Source organism: Podarcis melisellensis, assembly GCF_964234715.1.
Source record: "Podarcis melisellensis genome assembly, chromosome: 7".
NCBI classification, from domain to species: Eukaryota; Metazoa; Chordata; class Lepidosauria; order Squamata; family Lacertidae; genus Podarcis; species Podarcis melisellensis.
Window position 1 is genome coordinate 22,752,907 of NC_138539.1, and position 18,331 is coordinate 22,771,237.

Genomic DNA, 18,331 nt, shown 5'->3' on the forward strand with positions numbered 1-18,331 from the left:
CATCTTGAAGTCAGCTCTTATCCCTATATATTATAGGCAATGCTTACATGAGGAAGAAATTTTCCTTTCTTTCTTTTTTACCTCTGTAAACAAGGACAGCAGTAGGAAAAGAGCAACTGAGGATTTGATAATCTTATGGATTGGTAAGTGGCTGAATAACAGGAAGCAGAAAGTAGAGATAAAGAAGCAGGGTCTCCCTGATCAGTGCTTTTTAACTTGTTTATTAATAGTCTGGAGACTTAGGTGAGCCATGGCCAAGTGGAAAACACCCAATTATTCTGCGTGGTAAAAACAAAAATGGATTGCAAACGATTTTGTTTAGGCATATCTATCCTGAAATGTATGTTGACACATTTTAATTTATTTTTAGTTACAGATAGGTAGCCGTGTTGGTCTGCCATAGTCAAAACACAAAAAAATTCCTTCCAGTAGCACCTTAAAGACCAACTAAGTTAGTTCTTGGTATGAGCTTTCGTGTGCATGCTTCTTATCTGAAGAAGTGTGCATGCACACGAAAGCTCATACCAAGAACTAACTTAGTTGGTCTTTAAGGTGCTACTGGAAGGAATTTTTTTGTTTTTATTTTTAGTTGACTGCTTTGTTTTTTAAATGTTTAACTGTTTTTAGTACTGTACTTATTTTACTACTTCTTCACACAGCAGTTACACTGTAGCATTACTTCCTTTTGATTGCTACAAACTTTTAAGTTTGGGAAAGGGATTAGGCAAATTCATGATGTCTAATTTATTTCCTCCAGGCCCAATGCCTCTATAATCAGTTGTGGGGCTACAGGGATGAGGCATTATTGCGCTTGTGGGCTTCCCAAAGGCATCCAGTTGACCCCCATGAGGAAAAGGATGCTGGGCAGATCACTGGTCTGATTCACCAAGGCTTTTCATTGTGTGACATAAATTTGTCAGACATTTCCTTACTTGACCTGTAAGAGCTTGGACAGTAAGATCTGTTTGACAGAGGAACAGATCCCCTCTGGAGGAGGTGGACTCTCCTTCCTTGGAGATTTCTAACCAGAGGCGGGAGAGCCACCTGCCACGATCTAGTGGAGATCCCTGTATTGCAGGAGGTTAGACTAGATGAACCCTGGGGGTCCCTTCCAACTCTGCAATTCTATGAACCGAAGAGTTTGGCTTTCTTTGATTCCCCCACACTATGTGCCGCACGCAGCAGCAGCTATTGTCAGGGGAAGAGTCAAGCTGACCTGATGATAAACATCAAGGAAAGCTGAACACAAAAGCCAGCACCATAAAAACCAAGAGAAGGATCTTTACACTTGCGCGGTGGGGGAGGCGAAAGAGAGATATTAAAAGCAGCAGAACGTCGTTTATTATTGCGGCTAACTAAAGCTTCACAAAGAATGCATTATAAAAGACCGGCATTTCGGGTCCCTTCAGCCGGCCTTCTTCTTCTTCTTCTGCCACGGCTTGTTGTGAGGAACCGACTTCCCCTCCCCTGCGGGGCGGCTTCCCTTCAACCCGCCATGATGCCCCAACGGGCGGGAAAACCGTCGCCTGCCGACTATGACCCTGACAGGAAAGCGGAGGGAAGTGGTGCTTTGGAGGGAACTCCGACAGGCCCCGCCGCCGCCGCCACCTCGGCTTCCTGCTCAGGCCAAGCCGAGAGGCCTTTCCTGCGCGTTATGTAATAGGGAGGCGCCGCCATTGGCCCGGTCCGGGCGCAGCAGCAGCAGCAGCAGCCGCCGGATGAGGCGTTGGCGGGAGCAGCCTGGCCTGGCTTGGCCTGACTCTCGGCGGCGGCGGCGGGGAGGGGCGGCGCGTGCGCACTTCGCCGCCGCCGCCGCCGCCGACGGACGGGCAGGGAGACGGACGGCGAGAGAGACTCCGTCCCTCACACACACACACACGGGCTCCTCCATCCTCACGGGCAGCCGGCGGCAGCTGCTGCTGCTGGGCCGCGCGGAGCCTTCCGTAGCTGTCGACGGACGCCTCGCAGGCGGGACCCCCACAGCCCGGGTAAAGGCGGGGGGCGAGGGCAGGGGCTTGGGCGCCGCCGCCAGGCCTCGGGGGCGAGGGAGAGAGAGGCCGGCAGCCTGCTCGGGGCGGGTTAAGTCTCTTCCCCCCGAGCCGGGCGGCGGCTGGAGGGGTTTATTTCTCAGTCCCTTCCTCCCCCCCTCGTGGGGAAGTTTCCCCGTCCCGGGTGGGGGGCTGAGAAAGGTAGAAGAGACCCCTCGTGTTTCTTGCGGGGCTGGACACATGGCCGCTTCTTTCACGGACGGGAAGTTTTTTTTGGGGGGAGGGATTCGGGAACATGGTGGTTTCCTTATGGTTTTGCCCTGTGGTGGCATTTCCCATTTATTTGTTTCCCCCGCCATAAAAAGCCCCAAACACGTTTAGGGTGAGGGCAGGGTCTGGGGGGGGTTACTGTTAGGCCCCCGCCGGAAGGTGCTGGGTATGATGGGATTGGGTTGGTTTATTATATTTCTATGCCGCTTTTCTTTCAAATGAATCCCAAAGCGGCGTATAAATAATAGTAGCATAATGGAACACTACACATATAATAAATCATGTAGAATAATGGCTATGGGGGTTGGCTGTCTGGGTTTGCCTGTTAGAAAGTTGCACTTTCTTACATGGTGCTGTGAGGTTGTTGAAATGGGCTTTTCCACCTTAAAAAAAAACCCTGGCCAGTTTTGCAGTGTTTCCTCTCTTTAGATTATCCCCGGCTTCCCCTAGTTATCCATGTAACAGGTTTACTAGCAGCACCAAATTCACCTTGAAAGGGTGAAGTTGGTAAATGATATGATGTTCGTCTTCATTGAAGTCATGATGATCTCTCTTGGAAATAAGTTTTTAGCCAGCTGTATCAAGGATAGCTGGACAGAGTGGGAAACCAGGCATGAAGGTGCTGAGCTCCCCCTACCTTCCCCCAGTTCAGGTTCTTGCACTTGACTGTGCAAAACAAGAGGATTTGTATTGCGTTGGCCACACTTGGCCTCATACGCTTTCATGCCAAACACCATTCTTGGCACACCTTACTCTTTGTTGTTTCATTTCTTTCCTTGCCATCACGTGTTGGGACTGAGTCTGCTGTTCACATCAACAGCTTAAAATCAGGTTGGAATGCTGTCTCTGCATGTGTTCCTTGGTGCAGTAAGGATTAAAAATTATATATCATAAGAGTTTGATTGAAGCTGAATGGTAAATTAATCTGTGTTGTGCTACGTGTGTAAAACGCAGCTGCTAGTGTCAGACCTGAGATATGAAACCTCATTACCATTTGTTACTTGGTCACATGCACTGGTTGTTTTCCGACTTGGACATTTCCTTCTAGAAAACAAGTTCTTATGCAAGTGATATGCTTGACAGCTTAATCAGAATCTTATTACTCTATTTTTGTTTCTTTACCTTTTTGTACATTCAGCTGTAAAGGCCTGTTCATTTTCTACCCTTGTTTGTCTGATTAAGTTAAGAAGTGGAAACTAGTCTGCAGTCTCATGAGTTTGGGAAAACTGCATGTTGTATGCCCCATACCCCAAATATTGGAATATTGATGAAGAAGGCATTTAATACTGATATTCCTGACATACACAGTTAGAAGGTTACCACAGCAAGATTAGATGCACATGTTTTGTTCTGGGAATCGGAATCTGGTTGAAAACAAGGAAGGATCTGATAACATATGTTGGCTGTGTGCAGTTCCAGAGGAGAAATTGCTGCCTGCTGTTATGACAGTGGAATTCTTTTAGGACTTAGCAGATTGGATATGGTTGAAGTCTCATGGGTGTGCCTTTAGAATGAACATCCTGGCCAGCCTCCTTTTTAAATTCTCAGCTGTCTCAACCAAGATACCCATAAGTATACCCACCAAGGCATGACAAAACAGTTGCATGAGTTTTATTTGGGGAGGAAACCATCTTGGGAAATGGGCAACAAGTATGCAAACCAGTTGATCCCTACTTTATTAATCTTGCCAGGGTAATAACTTATTATTATGCATGCACCATAAGTAAAATTACGTATGGTGTGGAGAAAGTGAATAGAAACTGTTCTTCTCTCATATTATTAATTACATTGCATTTGTATCCTCCAAGGAACTCAAGGTGGTATAGATGGTTCTCTCTATTGTATCTTGTCGTTTGCCCTGTGAAGTAGCAATATAATACACACACATACACAACTATCCTTCACTAGCAGCAGTTCAGTATTAAAAACAATAATAACCAGCCACAGCAACAGTGCAGACAAGGCTTGATGCATAAGAAGTTTGTTCTTGTTTTTTGGAATTAGAAGCTCTAGAGATCTCACCAAAAATTACTTTTGATCATGTAGATAGCGGATGGGGGAGGAACCCATGTACAGTACAGTGGTACATCAGAAGTCGAACAGAATCCATTCCAGAAGTCCGTTCAACTTTGAAACATTTGACCTCCAAAGCATCGCTTATGATTTCGGCTTCTGAAAGAATGTTCGAAAACCGGAACACTCACTTCCGGTTTTTGATTGTTCGGGAGCCAAGGTACAACTGTATTAAAACATAGGAAACATGAATATGCAAGGCAGAAGTTTCAGAACCATATTTGCAGTCTTAAAAAATAATCCCCGATGCTAATAAAATGAGAGAACTTTGTTGTTCAATTATAGTAAAACTCTTAAGCTTTTATCTGGTCACACTGGTTTTATGGATTCAGTGTATGTGGGTTCAGCATATGTGAAGTCATTCTCACTTCCCTGTCACTGTTCTCACTGGGCTGCTTTGGGACGAAGGGAGGGATATAAATTGAATAAATAATAATAAAGTTACCCATCTGTAGTCTGAGAATATGTGACCTTTTCTATAGAGCTGCTCTGTGGTCAGAACACATACATTGTACAGCAGAGGTAGCTAACCTGTGGCCCTCCAATTGCTGGATGACAACTTCTATCATCTCTGATGGTTGGCCATGCTGGGGGTGGTTCATAGGAGTTGAAGTATGACCCACAGGAATATAGGTCTCTCTGCCTTTTCCTCGTGAATCACTTTGCTGGCATGTGGATGGAATGCTCTGAGGAAAATGATACAGGAAGATAAACTGTGTTTGAGGAACTCAGAGACTTGGAAGGAGTATGTCTCCCTTTTTCTGCTGACCCAGTCACTGAAATTTGCAGGAGAGTTCTGTCTTGTTCTGAATTCAAGCCATCTTCAGTGTGGAGCAGTGGTGTTCAAACTTTTTTCAAAGAGGGCCAGATTTGATGAAGTGAAGGCCGTGAGGGCCAACAAAAGTTTTTGACCTTTTTTTAGGATTGAAGTTGTTGAGGTTTTTTTAGAATTTTACCCCAGAAAATAAACTAACACAGGGGCCGGGTTAAGTCAACTGCCAGGCTGGATTATACCCCCAAAACGAACTTTGGACATGCCTGGTGTGCAGTTTTTGTCAGTAACTCAATATATGCTTATTCACCTGGGCTTTGGGGTTGTTTTGAAACTGGCCATTGTTACTTGATACTGCTCCTGTTATCAAAAGTTAATAATGGCTTTAGTGTACCATTTTCCTGTTTGCATGAACATCCCTTTATTTGGAGCAGCCTTCTAAAAATCAGTCCCTTTAGCTTGGTATTGTCAGCACTTTTTGGCAGCAGTGGCTCTCCAGAGTTTCTGGAGACATCACAAGTTGAGTTTGGGATTTTTGCATGCAGAACAGGCGTTAAACCTCTTGAGGTGCATATTTTGATAAGGGCCAGTTTATACAGTCATATAAAGGTAAAGGTACCCCTGCCCGTACGGGCCAGTCTTGACAGACTCTGGGGTTGTGCGCCCATCTCACTTAAGAGGCCAGGGGCCAGCACTGTCCGGAGACACTTCCGGGTCACGTGGCCAGCGTGACATCGCTGCTCTGGCGAGCCAGAGCCGCACACGGAAACGCCGTTTACTATTCCCGCTGGTAAGCGGTCCCTATTTATCTACTTGCACCCGGAGGTGCTTTCGAACTGCTAGGTTGGCAGGCGCTGGGACCGAGCAGCGGGAGCACACCCCGCTGCAGGGATTCGAACCGCCGACCTTTCGATCGGCAAGTCCTAGGCGCTGAGGCTTTAACCCACAGCGCCACCTGCGTCCCTCATTATACAGTCATACCTCGGGATAAATATGCTTCAGGATAAGTATTCTCGGGTTGCACTCTGCGGCGACCCAGAAGTAACGGACCGCGTTACTTCCGGGTTGCGCCGCTCACGCATGCGCAGACGGTCAAAATGATGTCATGCGCAGAAGCGACGAAACATGACACGCTGTTGCATCTTATGTTCTGTTCAGGATGCGAACGGGGCTCCGGAACGGATCCCGTTTGCATCCCGAGGTACCACTGTATTTGGAATAAATAATAAACCTAGGAGCAAGCCCAAAAAAGTATAGGCTGTCATTCCATTGTATATCTAATTCTATATCAGGAATAGGGAATCTGTAGCTCTCTAGATCTTGTTGAACTACAACTCTCATCGCCCTTGAACACTGGCATTGCTGTGGCTGTTGGGAGTGCAACAATATCAGGAGGAATGCAGGTTCTACGCCACTGACTTTAAGAAAAATATCATGGCTGTGAACAGCATAGAATAAAATTATAGTCATAAAACAAATACAAAACATCACAAATAAAATTAATATATCAACTTTACTGAATCACTACTTGGGGGAAGCCAGAGTGAACAGGTGAGCTGTAAGTAGGCGCCAAAATGCTGGTACTCTTGGGGGGTGCCTGATAATCACTGGAAGCACAAGCCAAAGGGCAGGTGCCACCACACTAAAGCCAGACATAACCTATCCTGGAGGATGCCATGGTCAGTGGTACAGAAACTGCCACTACCCATATCATCTTCATTTACAACTGGTTGGTAACTATCACAAACCATGGAGACCAGTGCGGACTTCTTTAGGTAGGAGTGGTCATACCAGCTTGTTTTAATGCCAAAATTTATATACTGCTTGATTGTAAGAAAACCTCTAAGCGGTTTATAAGAAAATCTCTTACGTGGTTAATCAATGATAAAATATTTTCAATGACTAAAAGGATACCCGATTTAAAAAGCATTTTTAATACAGCTGTAGTTGAAAAGTACAATGACAAACACAATCTTAAGAATATCCCTCATCTCTCTCTTTTATGTCTGTGCCATACGATCACAAAGTGTGTATTTTGCTTCAGAACTATTTGTACTGACTGCAAACTATTAGCTATTAACTAATCAGCTAAAACTCATATGAGAAGTTGGCTTTTTTAAAAAAAATTGGATGCTATGTATACTAAGCAGACACGTGAGCCTCAGTAGGATGCATATCTTTTAAAAATTATGCAGTTATATGCAGCTTTCCATTTTGGGGGGGTTTGTTTTGTGTTAGTATCACAATTTGATGATGCTTGCAGGGGAATAGTTAAATTATCAAGCTGCTAGGATACACACACACACACACCTACCTTCAAGAGTACACTGGGATAACCTAGATGTCTTGGAGAAGTGTAGGCAGGCTCTGGTTGTCTGTCACTCTTCAGTCTTCTTGGTCTCTTGCAACAAAACACTGTAAATGCTCTGAAACAGCATATTGTGACAGACTCTAGCTTCATGTTACACACTTGCACAATGATACAAGGAGCAATCAGAAGTAAACCAGAACTGGGTGGAAATTATTCTGAGTTCATGTTACCTGAGGAATGAGCACTGGCTATAGTGTGGGAAAGAATTACTAGGTCACTTTTGATGGCAAACTTAGACATTAATGTAAATCTTGCTCAATCATAAAGCTCCCTCGATAATATAGGACCATAATGATACGCTCAACATAACCTACCCCATAGAGTTGTTTGATGAATAAGAAGGGATAACATCACACCCGCTATCTGTAAGTACAGTGGTACCTCAGGTTAAGTACTTAATTCGATCCAGAGGTCTGTACTTAACCTGAAACTGTTCTTAACCTGAAGCACCACTTTAGCTAATGGGGCCTTCTGCTGCTGCCGCACCGCCGGAGCATGATTTCTGTTCTCATCCTGAAGCAAAGTTCTTAACCCGAGGTAATATTTCTGGGTTAGCGGAGTCTGTAACCTGAAGCGTATGTAACCCGAGGTACCACTGTACTTGAAGAAAGGGTAGGGTACAAATCTGTTGGTGTAAAATAAAAAAAGAAAGTTTCCCTGCTTTGTAAGCAAAGTGTCCTTGGTAAATGTGTTCCCTTCTCTGTTTGCCTTGTGATATGAATGTGGGTGTAGAGACATGTATTTGTAAGGGAGAATTGGAGTATTTTTGTAAATATTCCAGACCATTTTAACCCATTGTTTCCAGCAGCATCTGGGGGGATTGATTTTGTAAGACATTTTTCTTAATAAGCACCCCCCCCCCTTTTGTGTGTGTGGCTTTTTGTGGCTGGTCAGTTCTTGTCCCTTTATTTTCAACTACAGTAGTGAGTTCTGAAATACTATTATCCTAGCATAGCTGACAAATAACTTCATAGAGGCTAGAGTTCTCCCAAGTCTAGTTGGAGTAATAAAGGTGTTGAATTTCTTGTGTTCTGTGACTGATTTATATCCGTGTGAATGGAACAATGTGTACTTAATCTAGGAGTACCTTGAAACAGTATAGGGCTGTAATTGGGCTGTCACCAAATCATTGGCTGTCAGGAGCAGGGAAACGCACAGCAGTAATTATGTCAGGACACAGGATAGTTTTGTAATTTGACCCAGGACTACCAGTTTCAGTAGCAGCCATGTGTTTCTTCTCAAATATAGCACCACCTTCAATTGCTCTAACTCAGTGTTTCCCAACCGGTGTTCCGCGGCACACTAGTGTGCCGCGAGATGTTGCCTGGTGTGCCGCGAGATGTTGCCTGGAGGGAGGCGGGCGAGGGCGTTTGCTTCCCGGAGGACGGAGCGAGGGCGCCCCCTGCTGGGCCGGGGCTCGCTCTCCCCAGAGGGTAAATCTGGATCAAATGGGGCGAGGGGCGGGCAGAATTCTGGGGGCCACTGATGCCCTACAGACCCCCCCAAGTCCTCCGGGGCGCGCGCTCTGCTGGGCTCTTTTCGGTCGTCGTGCTTGTGGGAAGCCGCCCCTTCCCTGGGCGACGCGCCGCCTCGCGACTCCGGAGTCAGTCCCGCGGGCTCTCGGAGGGACTCGCGAGCGACGGCGGCTCCGGGGCGCGCTCAGCCGGGCCGCCGCGCGCCCCCGCGCAGCCCCTGCTGCAGCTGCCCGGCGTGGAGCGCGACGCGGAGCCGGCCGGGCTTGGAGGCGCCCAGGTAGGGCCGAGCTGGGCGGGGGCGGGGAGGTCTCGGTCTGCTGCGGGCGCAGGAGGGCGAGCGGGAGAGGGGGAGCCGTTGGGTCTCCTGGAAGGAAGCGAGGCGGCGGCTGAGGGGGATGCAGCCCCATCCCCAGCAACAGGCGCTCCTCGAAGTGAGGCCACAAGTCGGGGCTCGGACAGGGCCTGGAAGCAGCGGCTCCGGCTCTTGGGAGCGGAGAAGGGGACTTCGAAAGCGGCCTGGAGGAGAAAAGCCCCGATGCAGCGAGAGCGGGGAGCGTGCTGCCTTGTCCAGGCCTCCTCGCTTTGTGCCGTCCGCTGCTGGGAGCAGGACACGGGGGCTCCTCGTTCGCATGCTTTCCCGGGTGATCGGTGAGGGTTAGGGTTAGGGTTAGGGTCCCTCAGTCCCTTGCTTTGCTGCCTCCTCCCCCCCCACCCCCCAAAGCTTGGAGGTTCCCCGGCAAGGGGGAGGGGAAAAATTGAAAGTTACACTTTCGTGCGTCCCTCACGGCGTGACGCTGCGCGCTGACGTCGCGGGGCTGTAATGGTGGTGTGCCTCGATATTTTTTTCATCAAACAAGTGTGCCTTTGCCCAAAAAAGGTTGGGAAACACTGCTCTAACTAAATGGAGGGGTTTGAGCCTGAATTCTTTCCTCCAAATTCCTCCTCCTTGTAACAGAATAAATATTCTCTTAGTTGTAATCTGTGGAACCACTCTTGTCTCATTTTGGGGAATAAATGATGGGGCACCTATGCTAGTTGTGAGGAAAGTACCTGGGCAAGTAATTACAAAAATAATTTGTTTGGGGAGGATAGTTGGTCCATATCTGAAAGCAGCTTATGTTTTTTCTAGATGGAGGCTGGCTCTTAAGAAGTGCTTAAATGCTATGGCTGCAATCCTAAACACAGTAGTGAGCAAATTCTTTTAACTTGAAGCCATTTATTTCTGAGCAAATATGCCTTAGATTGCTCATACGGTTCAATCTGCTATAAGGCCTTTTGCACTTGTTTTTAGATATGGCTCGTGGACAACAGAAGATCCAGTCACAGCAGAAGAATGCCAAAAAGCAAGCTGGGGCAAAGAAGAAACAAGGCCATGATCAGAAGGCTGCAGCTAAAGCTGCTCTAATATACACCTGCACCGTCTGTAGGGTAAGAGGCTTTGAGAATGAAGCATTGTGGCAGTCTTTCCAGGCCCCAAGTTTGACTTGTATGGAATGAAGCTATGGAAGAAACAAATAACATCTATGTGTGTTGTGTGCTACATATGCACTCTAGGTGGGGAATTGATAATTTGACTCTGGATTCCCTATGCTCTTTTTCCTTCATATAATTCCCTAGAATTCTCTTCTCCATAGGCAGTACAGAAGAACCTACATAAAGTTTTAACACACCCTTTGCGTTGTCACCGGCTATTATATCAACTTGTGCCTATTTGTATGAGTTCAATCTCCCACTACTGATTTCAGTTGTTGGGTATCCTGTGCTAGCAAGTCAAAAAGGTTACATGGCAAACACTTGAATCTTGTATCAGATGAAGGTGTATGTTATCGGTAGTGCCTATCATTTCTGCAACACTTGGGGAATTGCATGCGCTTTGCTTCGAAGAGTTGGAGGGTGTGACAGCATGCACATGCAGTGTTGTAAATCAGTAGGTTAAGAGGTGAGGGAGAAGGAAATGAGAACATCCTCACTTTGTGGGTTCCTGGGCAAGAGATTTCTGATTTTTATTTATTTATATGCTACCCAACTAACAGTGCGTCCTCTGGGCAGTTTGACAGCAGGCTTCCCTTCAGTGTGAGAGACTCAAGGCAGCATACAGTTGAAAGCAGATATAATAACATAATTGATAAACAATAGCAATAAAATATCCTGCAGAACAGGGTACGATAAAAATGGGCAGGATGGACAGACAGATGTGTGCAACGAGGAGTAAAAAATGGAACAGGTACTGCTTGGATACACAACTGAATAACAGTGCAGGACTTGGTGAAGCAGGGATTTTGGTCAAATACTGGGGGGAGACTGCTTGTTACATAGGGACCTGCCTGTTTCTAGACATTGTTTCTATACATTCCCAGCATTTGGTGAGTGTCTTGCTTGTAAGTTTAGCCTTATATTTAGGCACTAGTCTAGTAACCTTTGGTGACCAGGAGTTGCATGCTGATATGGGAGTGGGCTGGCAGGGGTGTATGAATTCTTCCTCATCTGCACCTACTGTAAAACCCAGGTGAGCTGTTAGAGAAGGTGAGCCCCCTTCTGTATACCCATCACCAAAAGTCAGTTCTTGATACCTCTTCCCTTTAATACCCAACAGGCTATTTTTAAAATGATGGCTGCCCGTTTGTGGAATGCTTCCCCCAGGGAGGCTCTCCTGGCACCTTCATTACATATTTTTAGGCACAAAGGGAAAACATTTCTCTTCAACCAGGCTCTTTGCTGTTAAACAGTCTATGGCCTTTGAAACGTGTTGAGGGAGGATTATTTTTCATTATTATATTATACATGTTGTGTTTTTATATTGTAATCTGTCCTGGTATCTTCAGATGAAGGGCAGTATATAAATGTAATAAATAATAATTTTGTACTTCCCAACAGGCAAAAAGCTAAAGTTAAAACTGAATTCACTGGTTTCAGGGAAGGAATACCCATGAAATACTAGCCAAATAGCCGGCAGGGAGGGGGCACAATTTTATGTACAATTTGTGAAAAGGATAAGAATTGAGTAGGAATGAGTAGGTAGAACAAAGCAGGGAAGTTAGGAGGGGTGGCAAAGAACGAGGAACAGTCCCTCCAAAATTTGGCTGCTCTTGAGCCAAAAACCCTAATGCAGTCCTTTAGGATTCAGGGAGAAGAAGCTGTATTTGAATCTGTTTGGGATTTTGCCTTGCATAAAGCTCCATTCTCTCCTTAATCAGACACAGATGCCAGATCCCAAGACCTTCAAACAGCACTTTGAGAGCAAGCATCCGAAGACTCCGCTCCCTCCAGAACTGGCAGATGTTCAGGCGTAAAAGCTCACAGGTGAATGCTTAGTATTTAAGTTTTGAATTAAAGAAATTTAGTATATATCATAAGTAAAACTGCATCAAATATATTTCATTTACAATATAGGTTTTATGAAAATTGGGAGCTAACTTAAAGCATAAACAAGGATTTTGGTTTTGTTGTTTCTCATATTTAGAACTTTATTTTGATATAGCCAGGGCATTACATAGCAACTTGGAGAGTTGCCAAAATTGGCAACAAGTCTGTGAGAAGATAAATGTGTGTAATCTTCTAATTTTGTTGTGTTTATCCGTTACAAGGGTTCAGGGAGGTTCAGTTCATTTAATTATGAAATGACATTACATTGAATCATTAGATGCTAGTAATTTGATGAGACAATAAGACTGTATTTAACAATATTACTCTTGTGTTGCAGGTGAATTCATGGAACCTATTGACTCTTCTACTGTCAGACATTGCATAACAAACCTGCAGCTGCTTTTCTAACAAACTGTTGATCAGCAAAAATGAAGGGGCTATAGAAACATTCATATTTTTATGCTGTTCCTCTTGGGCGTCATGTAAAGATGAATCTATGTAACTGTACAGTTGTGCCCTACTTGGAAATCTGAAAATTGGTTCATTCTTAAATTTTTTACAGTTGTAATTATATTGATGTTCATATTGTGTAAAATAACTCATTTAATAAAATAGTACTTTGATTTTACAATATCGCAGGTAAAATACTTGTAGAAGTTCTGTTTTCAATACCTGTTTTATTTGCCTTACAAAATCCTAACAAGTGGACTTCTCCCACAGCCAAAAACTAAATGGTGTCATTTGCTCTTTAACACTTATTACTGTTGAGTCCACATTAACTAGAAAATTCTTTCTCCATTTGGTATGCAACTTGCTTTGAGCCTGGTTATTTTCTAAAACACTTAATGTCTTTGACCGAAGTAGTGTTTTCTTTCAACTCTGTTTAGTTTGGAGTGCCTGCTCTACTGACCCTTATGAAATTTCATTCTTGTATATAAATGAGCTTTTACCTTAAATTTATGCACTGGAGACAAGTGCAGTACCAGTGAATCCTCATGCTAGGTGGCAGCCTGGTGGAAGTATAGTAGAACTGAAGTTTTGTTTTGGTGTGATCTGAATGATCATATCCGCTATAGCAAGTTAAAATAATTTATCTCTGTTGTGAAGTTCCACTGTGGAAACTCTTAAATGCACCCATGAGAAGTCAGCCACACTGGCTACATTAGTGTGTAAAAAATGACTACTGTAACGGTTTCCTTGTTTGAAAGCAAATGTTAAATAAATCTGTTTCAAAGAACAGGATGGCACACAAAATGGAGTTAATAACTAACTAAATGGAAAGAAAAACTAGTTGAGCTTTGATTAGTTGGAACCGATGAATGGTAGCAGGATAGGTGTTACTTTTTTCCTATCTTGCAGCATTGGTTTATGTCTGGACTACCCAAATTTCATTTTGAACTTGATTCTAATGTCAGATGCAGAGTGCTCATGTTTTGGAACTCTGTCTTACTTGCTCTTTACTGGAAAGAATTGCAAATCCATTTTATGTTGGTAGCAGATGACTGACATGGGCCTTATTGCTTTCCCATTGATTGGATATTTGGAAGGAAATATTGACCAACTTCTCTTTGCTTTGTGCCTGGGTCATTTAATCTTTTAAACAGTTAATTCTTTACTTAAGCATGCCCATGCAGGCTGCACATTTGATACGGAAAGGTAAATAGCAGTTTGTGCATTTGTTAACCCGTCTGATCTATGCCATTTAAGTTCATCTGCCTTTACTATAGTCATTCTGGAATGAATCTTCACAGTTTTGTAGCTGTCATTGCATTGTACCCCTGACATTAGAATGTAGCCTTTTGGTTCGTTTTGTTTCCTCACTTGATAATTACAGCCTGTTCATCATATGATAGCTAGGTCCCAGTAGGCAAGAAATCTGCCTTCCAAACTGCTGTGGTATGCTTAAATGTTGGAACTGAGTGCTTTTTAAACTGAAAGACACTTCTTCACAAATTTTTACTTTTAGTAGTCTGTTTTGGGGGGGAATTTAAAAAAAACAACACCACCACCTTTAAATAAGTTCATTCCTAAAGCTGATACTTGTCATGTATTATTTCAGACCTCAGAGCAGTAAATAAAGGAGGGTTTTCTTCTAAATTATTTGGGAACAATTAAGCATAGGTTTCCTACTAGCTGTAGGACAACTGACCCATTTATATGCAGAATTTGCATTTTTTTAAAAAAAATTGTTGTCATCAGTAGCATTGTGTTTATGCACTGAGCAAGTTAGATCTTGATTTTGTACACTATGCTAATGCTGTTACCAGCAGATAATTTGTTTTCTAATCAGTTAAAAGCCACCACAGAATCTTGGAAGGTCAACACACATGGGAGCTAACATGCGGGGCGGGGGGAGAGAAAACTGAGGTGGTAGGAACCTTGAATTCTCTGTGCTGAGTTAAAGAGATGGGGATAAATGTGGAAAAAATATTCTTTCCAAATCTTGTGGATGGTACCCTGTTAATCCTGGATAAAGACACAATTGTGCAGTGTAATGTGTCTGATTAAAATCTTTTAAAAAGCAAAAGTGTAAAATGTGATATTTCCTGCCTACTTAAAGCAAGTGTCATTTTATTAAGCTTTGATGCTAGCTGGGCAGCTTTAGCAATTTGTTTAGTACAGGGAATGGAAATGTCAGAAAGCACTTCACTCAACTCTCTAAGCACAAGTAACTTGGGTTTGGAAACACCAAGATAAGTTAAAGAAACATCTCAGCAAAGGTCCTGGTGAATTGCCAAAAGTGCTTGGCTGTGATGAACAGATGTTTGCCTATTGGTTAAATCACACTTGAAATAAACAGGATACAGGGTTGTTTCCAGCACTGCCATTTTTGCTTATGCAGTAGACGCACTATGGAACTTCCCTCTCCTCTGCCATACAATCCCCTGCACACCCCCAAAATCTGTTCTAGAAGTTTTGGGGACCTTATGGTACAGATTTGCGGGGTACGTAGAGAGGAGATTGCACAAGGTCACTCTACGCATGTAGCACTTGAGGCAAACCCATAATCTTGGGTGAAATGTGCTATGGCCATCAGTCAGTCGCATCATACAAAATTGCTCATAGTCATACCAAAGATTCCAGGACTATTTGCATGTAGATTTGCTGAAACAGCATTCTCTTGTGAAAGAGTGTGAATACCTAGTCTCTGGAATGCTGCCTAACCTTGAACTCTGGGCATTAGCAAGAAACCTTGTGAAACTTACATGTATAGTGTCAAATACTACACTGTCAGGCAGGTTTTGTCTCTTAACAGGCCTGCTGAGCTTTATAGGTCATATCAAGTACTGGGTTCTTTCTTTACTCCAGCTACGTGCTATCTAGGTTCTTTTTTGCCTTGCTAGGAGAACAGTACAGCTGCAGCACTCAGATGAAATTGCATGTCTCGCTGCAGAGATCTTCCGGGGATGACTACACAGCATGCTTGGAAGATACAGACTTAATGCACTCATTCATTGGGTGGCTCAAGTTATTCTGGTAGTGATTTGCACATCAACCAGGTTATGACTTCCTTAATGCATGACAGTTTATAACATTTGCAAAGGTAAAATCTAACATCTATATTCTTCAAAAGGGCTGAAAGCTGCCAGGTGTTGGAATCTATTTTGGAGGACCGTTACAAAGTTGATAGAGCTCATTGTTTTCTGTTGCTCTGGAGGGGAGAATTTGAACCAACGACTTCAGATTACGAGGAGTCAAGTCTGGATCAAACCAGTGGATGAGGACTGGCCGCCTTGAGGGCTGTATGTTGCACAAGTACACCATCATGATAAATATTAGGAAGAGCCTCCTGATGGTACAGACGGTTAAAACGGTGGAACAGACTGCTTTGGGAGATGGTGGGCTCTCCTCCATTACAGGTCCTTAAGCAAAGAGGCTGGGTTTAACTAGAGGAAGCAGTGATGACCACGAACCTAGGTGGCTTTAAAAGAGGATTCAATCAATAAATAGAGGATTATCAAGGGCTACTAGCCATTATGGCTCTGCTCCTACTGGAGGGAGTAATGCTCTTGAATGCCAGTTGCTGGAAGCCACAAGATGGGCAGGGGGCTCTTGTGTTCACATTCTGCTTGCAGGATTCCCACAGGCATCTGATTGGCCTCTAAGAGCAGAACGCTGACATCCTTATTGGGGATGCCACCTCTTGGGGCTGCTATAGGAGTGGAGTGTATGTGGTTGGAAGGATCAGGTGTTGCCCAAATGGTCTCTGGACTTCATGTGGCACATCAGTTTTATTCGGATAGTCTGCAGCATGTCAGTATTACATATTCATAAAGATTTTTTAAAAAACTTTATTTCTTCTATTGTCTTTGTATTGCAATGCAACTTGAATTCTATGTAATGAAATAAAACCTATAAGACAGTAAGGAAAAAAGCAATACAAAAATCAGACAGCATATTGCACAGCACATTACAGTTGCTACAACAGGCAGAAAAATCAGGAGGGGAAAGTGGGAATCACTGGACTGGGCAGACTTTGAGGTTCCTTGGAATTCTATGTAAAACCTTCACTGTTTAAACTGTGGTTTAAACCCTGTAGCATCAGTTTGAGAGTCCATCTAGTCCGGGATTATATTTAAAGAAGATGTCTTCAGCAAGCACATAAACAGCTTATGAAGGCAGCTCTCCCTGCCCAAGAGCACGTGGTATTCAGAGACAGACTGGTTCTGACCTTGAAGAGCTTCCTTTAGCTCGATAAAGATGTTTTTCTAAGACTGCTTCACAGGGTTTGTATTTGTAACTTACTGATTGGTTGGAGTATGTATGCATAATACACAGAAAATTCTGGCAAACATAATTGGGGGTCACAGTAATTTCATAAAGCAGCTGACCATCATGGCGCAATAAGGGATAGCACTCAGATTAGTGTTCTGTTCTCCAGGAGTGAGTAGTGTATGCCATGAATAAACAGAACTGCTGTTCCAAGTGTCATCTGACCACTCTGCAATATGTAACCAATTTTTTGTGATTATGATAATTGCATACCCAAGACTTAAGATTATGCTGACATAAGCATAGTTAACAGCTTGAAGATTTCTGTGTTGCTGTATTCTGTGCATCCTAACTAAATTGGATTGTATTTTGTTGTTTTCTTAATGTTCTGTATTGAAGTTATAAAAATTAATCTGGTTGCTTGCTTTCAGAGCACGTTAATGGTACAATGTAAGGAAATTTTCCATTAGATAGCCTGAAATAGTCATTTCTAGAAGGGGTCAGCATATAATACTGCCACTGTCCCCTGTTGGGTGCGAACATTTTCCCCATGCCTCACCCAGAGTTCCTTTTGTATTGTTTAATATAAATGCATGTAGAGTCTGGCAATGCTAACACTCCTACATGAGAACCTTCCCTCATTCAGTCAGCTGCTTCCTCTCCTGTAGGTACTTAAAGGGCACTGAGCACCACTGTCATTCTAGCACTGCATTCAGCTGAGATCAGGTCCTCTCACCATGGAGCTGAATGCAAGCCCCGCTTGCCAAGGAACAACCAAGAGTGCCTTTTAAGGTTCGTGGTTGTCCCTCTGCAGCTGCATCTTTGCCTGTGCCACACCTGATGCCAGGTTGGGGAAAACAGCCCTAGCAGTCCCAATTAGGACCCCTGGTGGAGGTTCTCCACTGCTGCTGCTATATGTAAATTTTTTGAAATAAATACAAATAAACTGGCATTCAGAGGCATACAGCGCCTCTGACCTTTTTGTTGTTAGTCGTTTAGTCGTGTCCGACTCTTCGTGACCCCAAGGACCAGCGCACGCCAGGCACTCCTTTCTTCCACTGCCTCCCGCAGTTTGGTCAAACTCATGCTGGTAGCTTCGAGAATATGCCAACCATCTCGTCCTCTGTTGTCCCCTTCTCCTTGTGCCCTCCATCTTTCCCAACATCGGGGTCTTTTCCAAGGAGTCTTCTCATGAGGTGGCCAAAGTACTGGAGCCTCAGCTTCAGGATCTGTCCTTCCAGTGAGCACTCAGGGCTGATTTCCTTAAGAATGGAGAGGTTTGATCTTCTTGCAGTCCATGGGACTC

At 44.1% G+C, this 18,331-nt stretch overlaps 1 protein-coding gene across 1 annotated transcript; it reads left to right on the plus strand.

Moving 5' to 3' along the window:
• Positions 1–1,805: 1,805 nt before the first annotated feature.
• Positions 1,806–14,839, plus strand: ZNF706 (zinc finger protein 706). Its single transcript, XM_081919094.1, has 4 exons — positions 1,806–1,988; positions 10,241–10,377; positions 12,144–12,249; positions 12,650–14,839. The coding sequence occupies exons 2-3, from the start codon at positions 10,243–10,245 to the stop codon at positions 12,237–12,239; spliced, it is 231 nt and encodes a 76-aa protein (XP_081775220.1). The 5' UTR covers positions 1,806–1,988; positions 10,241–10,242; the 3' UTR covers positions 12,240–12,249; positions 12,650–14,839.
• The last annotated feature ends 3,492 nt before the right edge of the window (positions 14,840–18,331 follow it).

Bases quoted from the DNA above. Each gene is read 5' to 3' on its own strand.
- ZNF706 (XM_081919094.1), top strand. From the start codon at position 10,243: ATGGCTCGTGGACAACAGAAGATCCAGTCACAGCAGAAGAATGCCAAA. The intron at 10,378-12,143 runs GTAAGAGGCTTT...CTCCTTAATCAG, and splicing joins ACACCTGCACCGTCTGTAGG to ACACAGATGCCAGATCCCAA.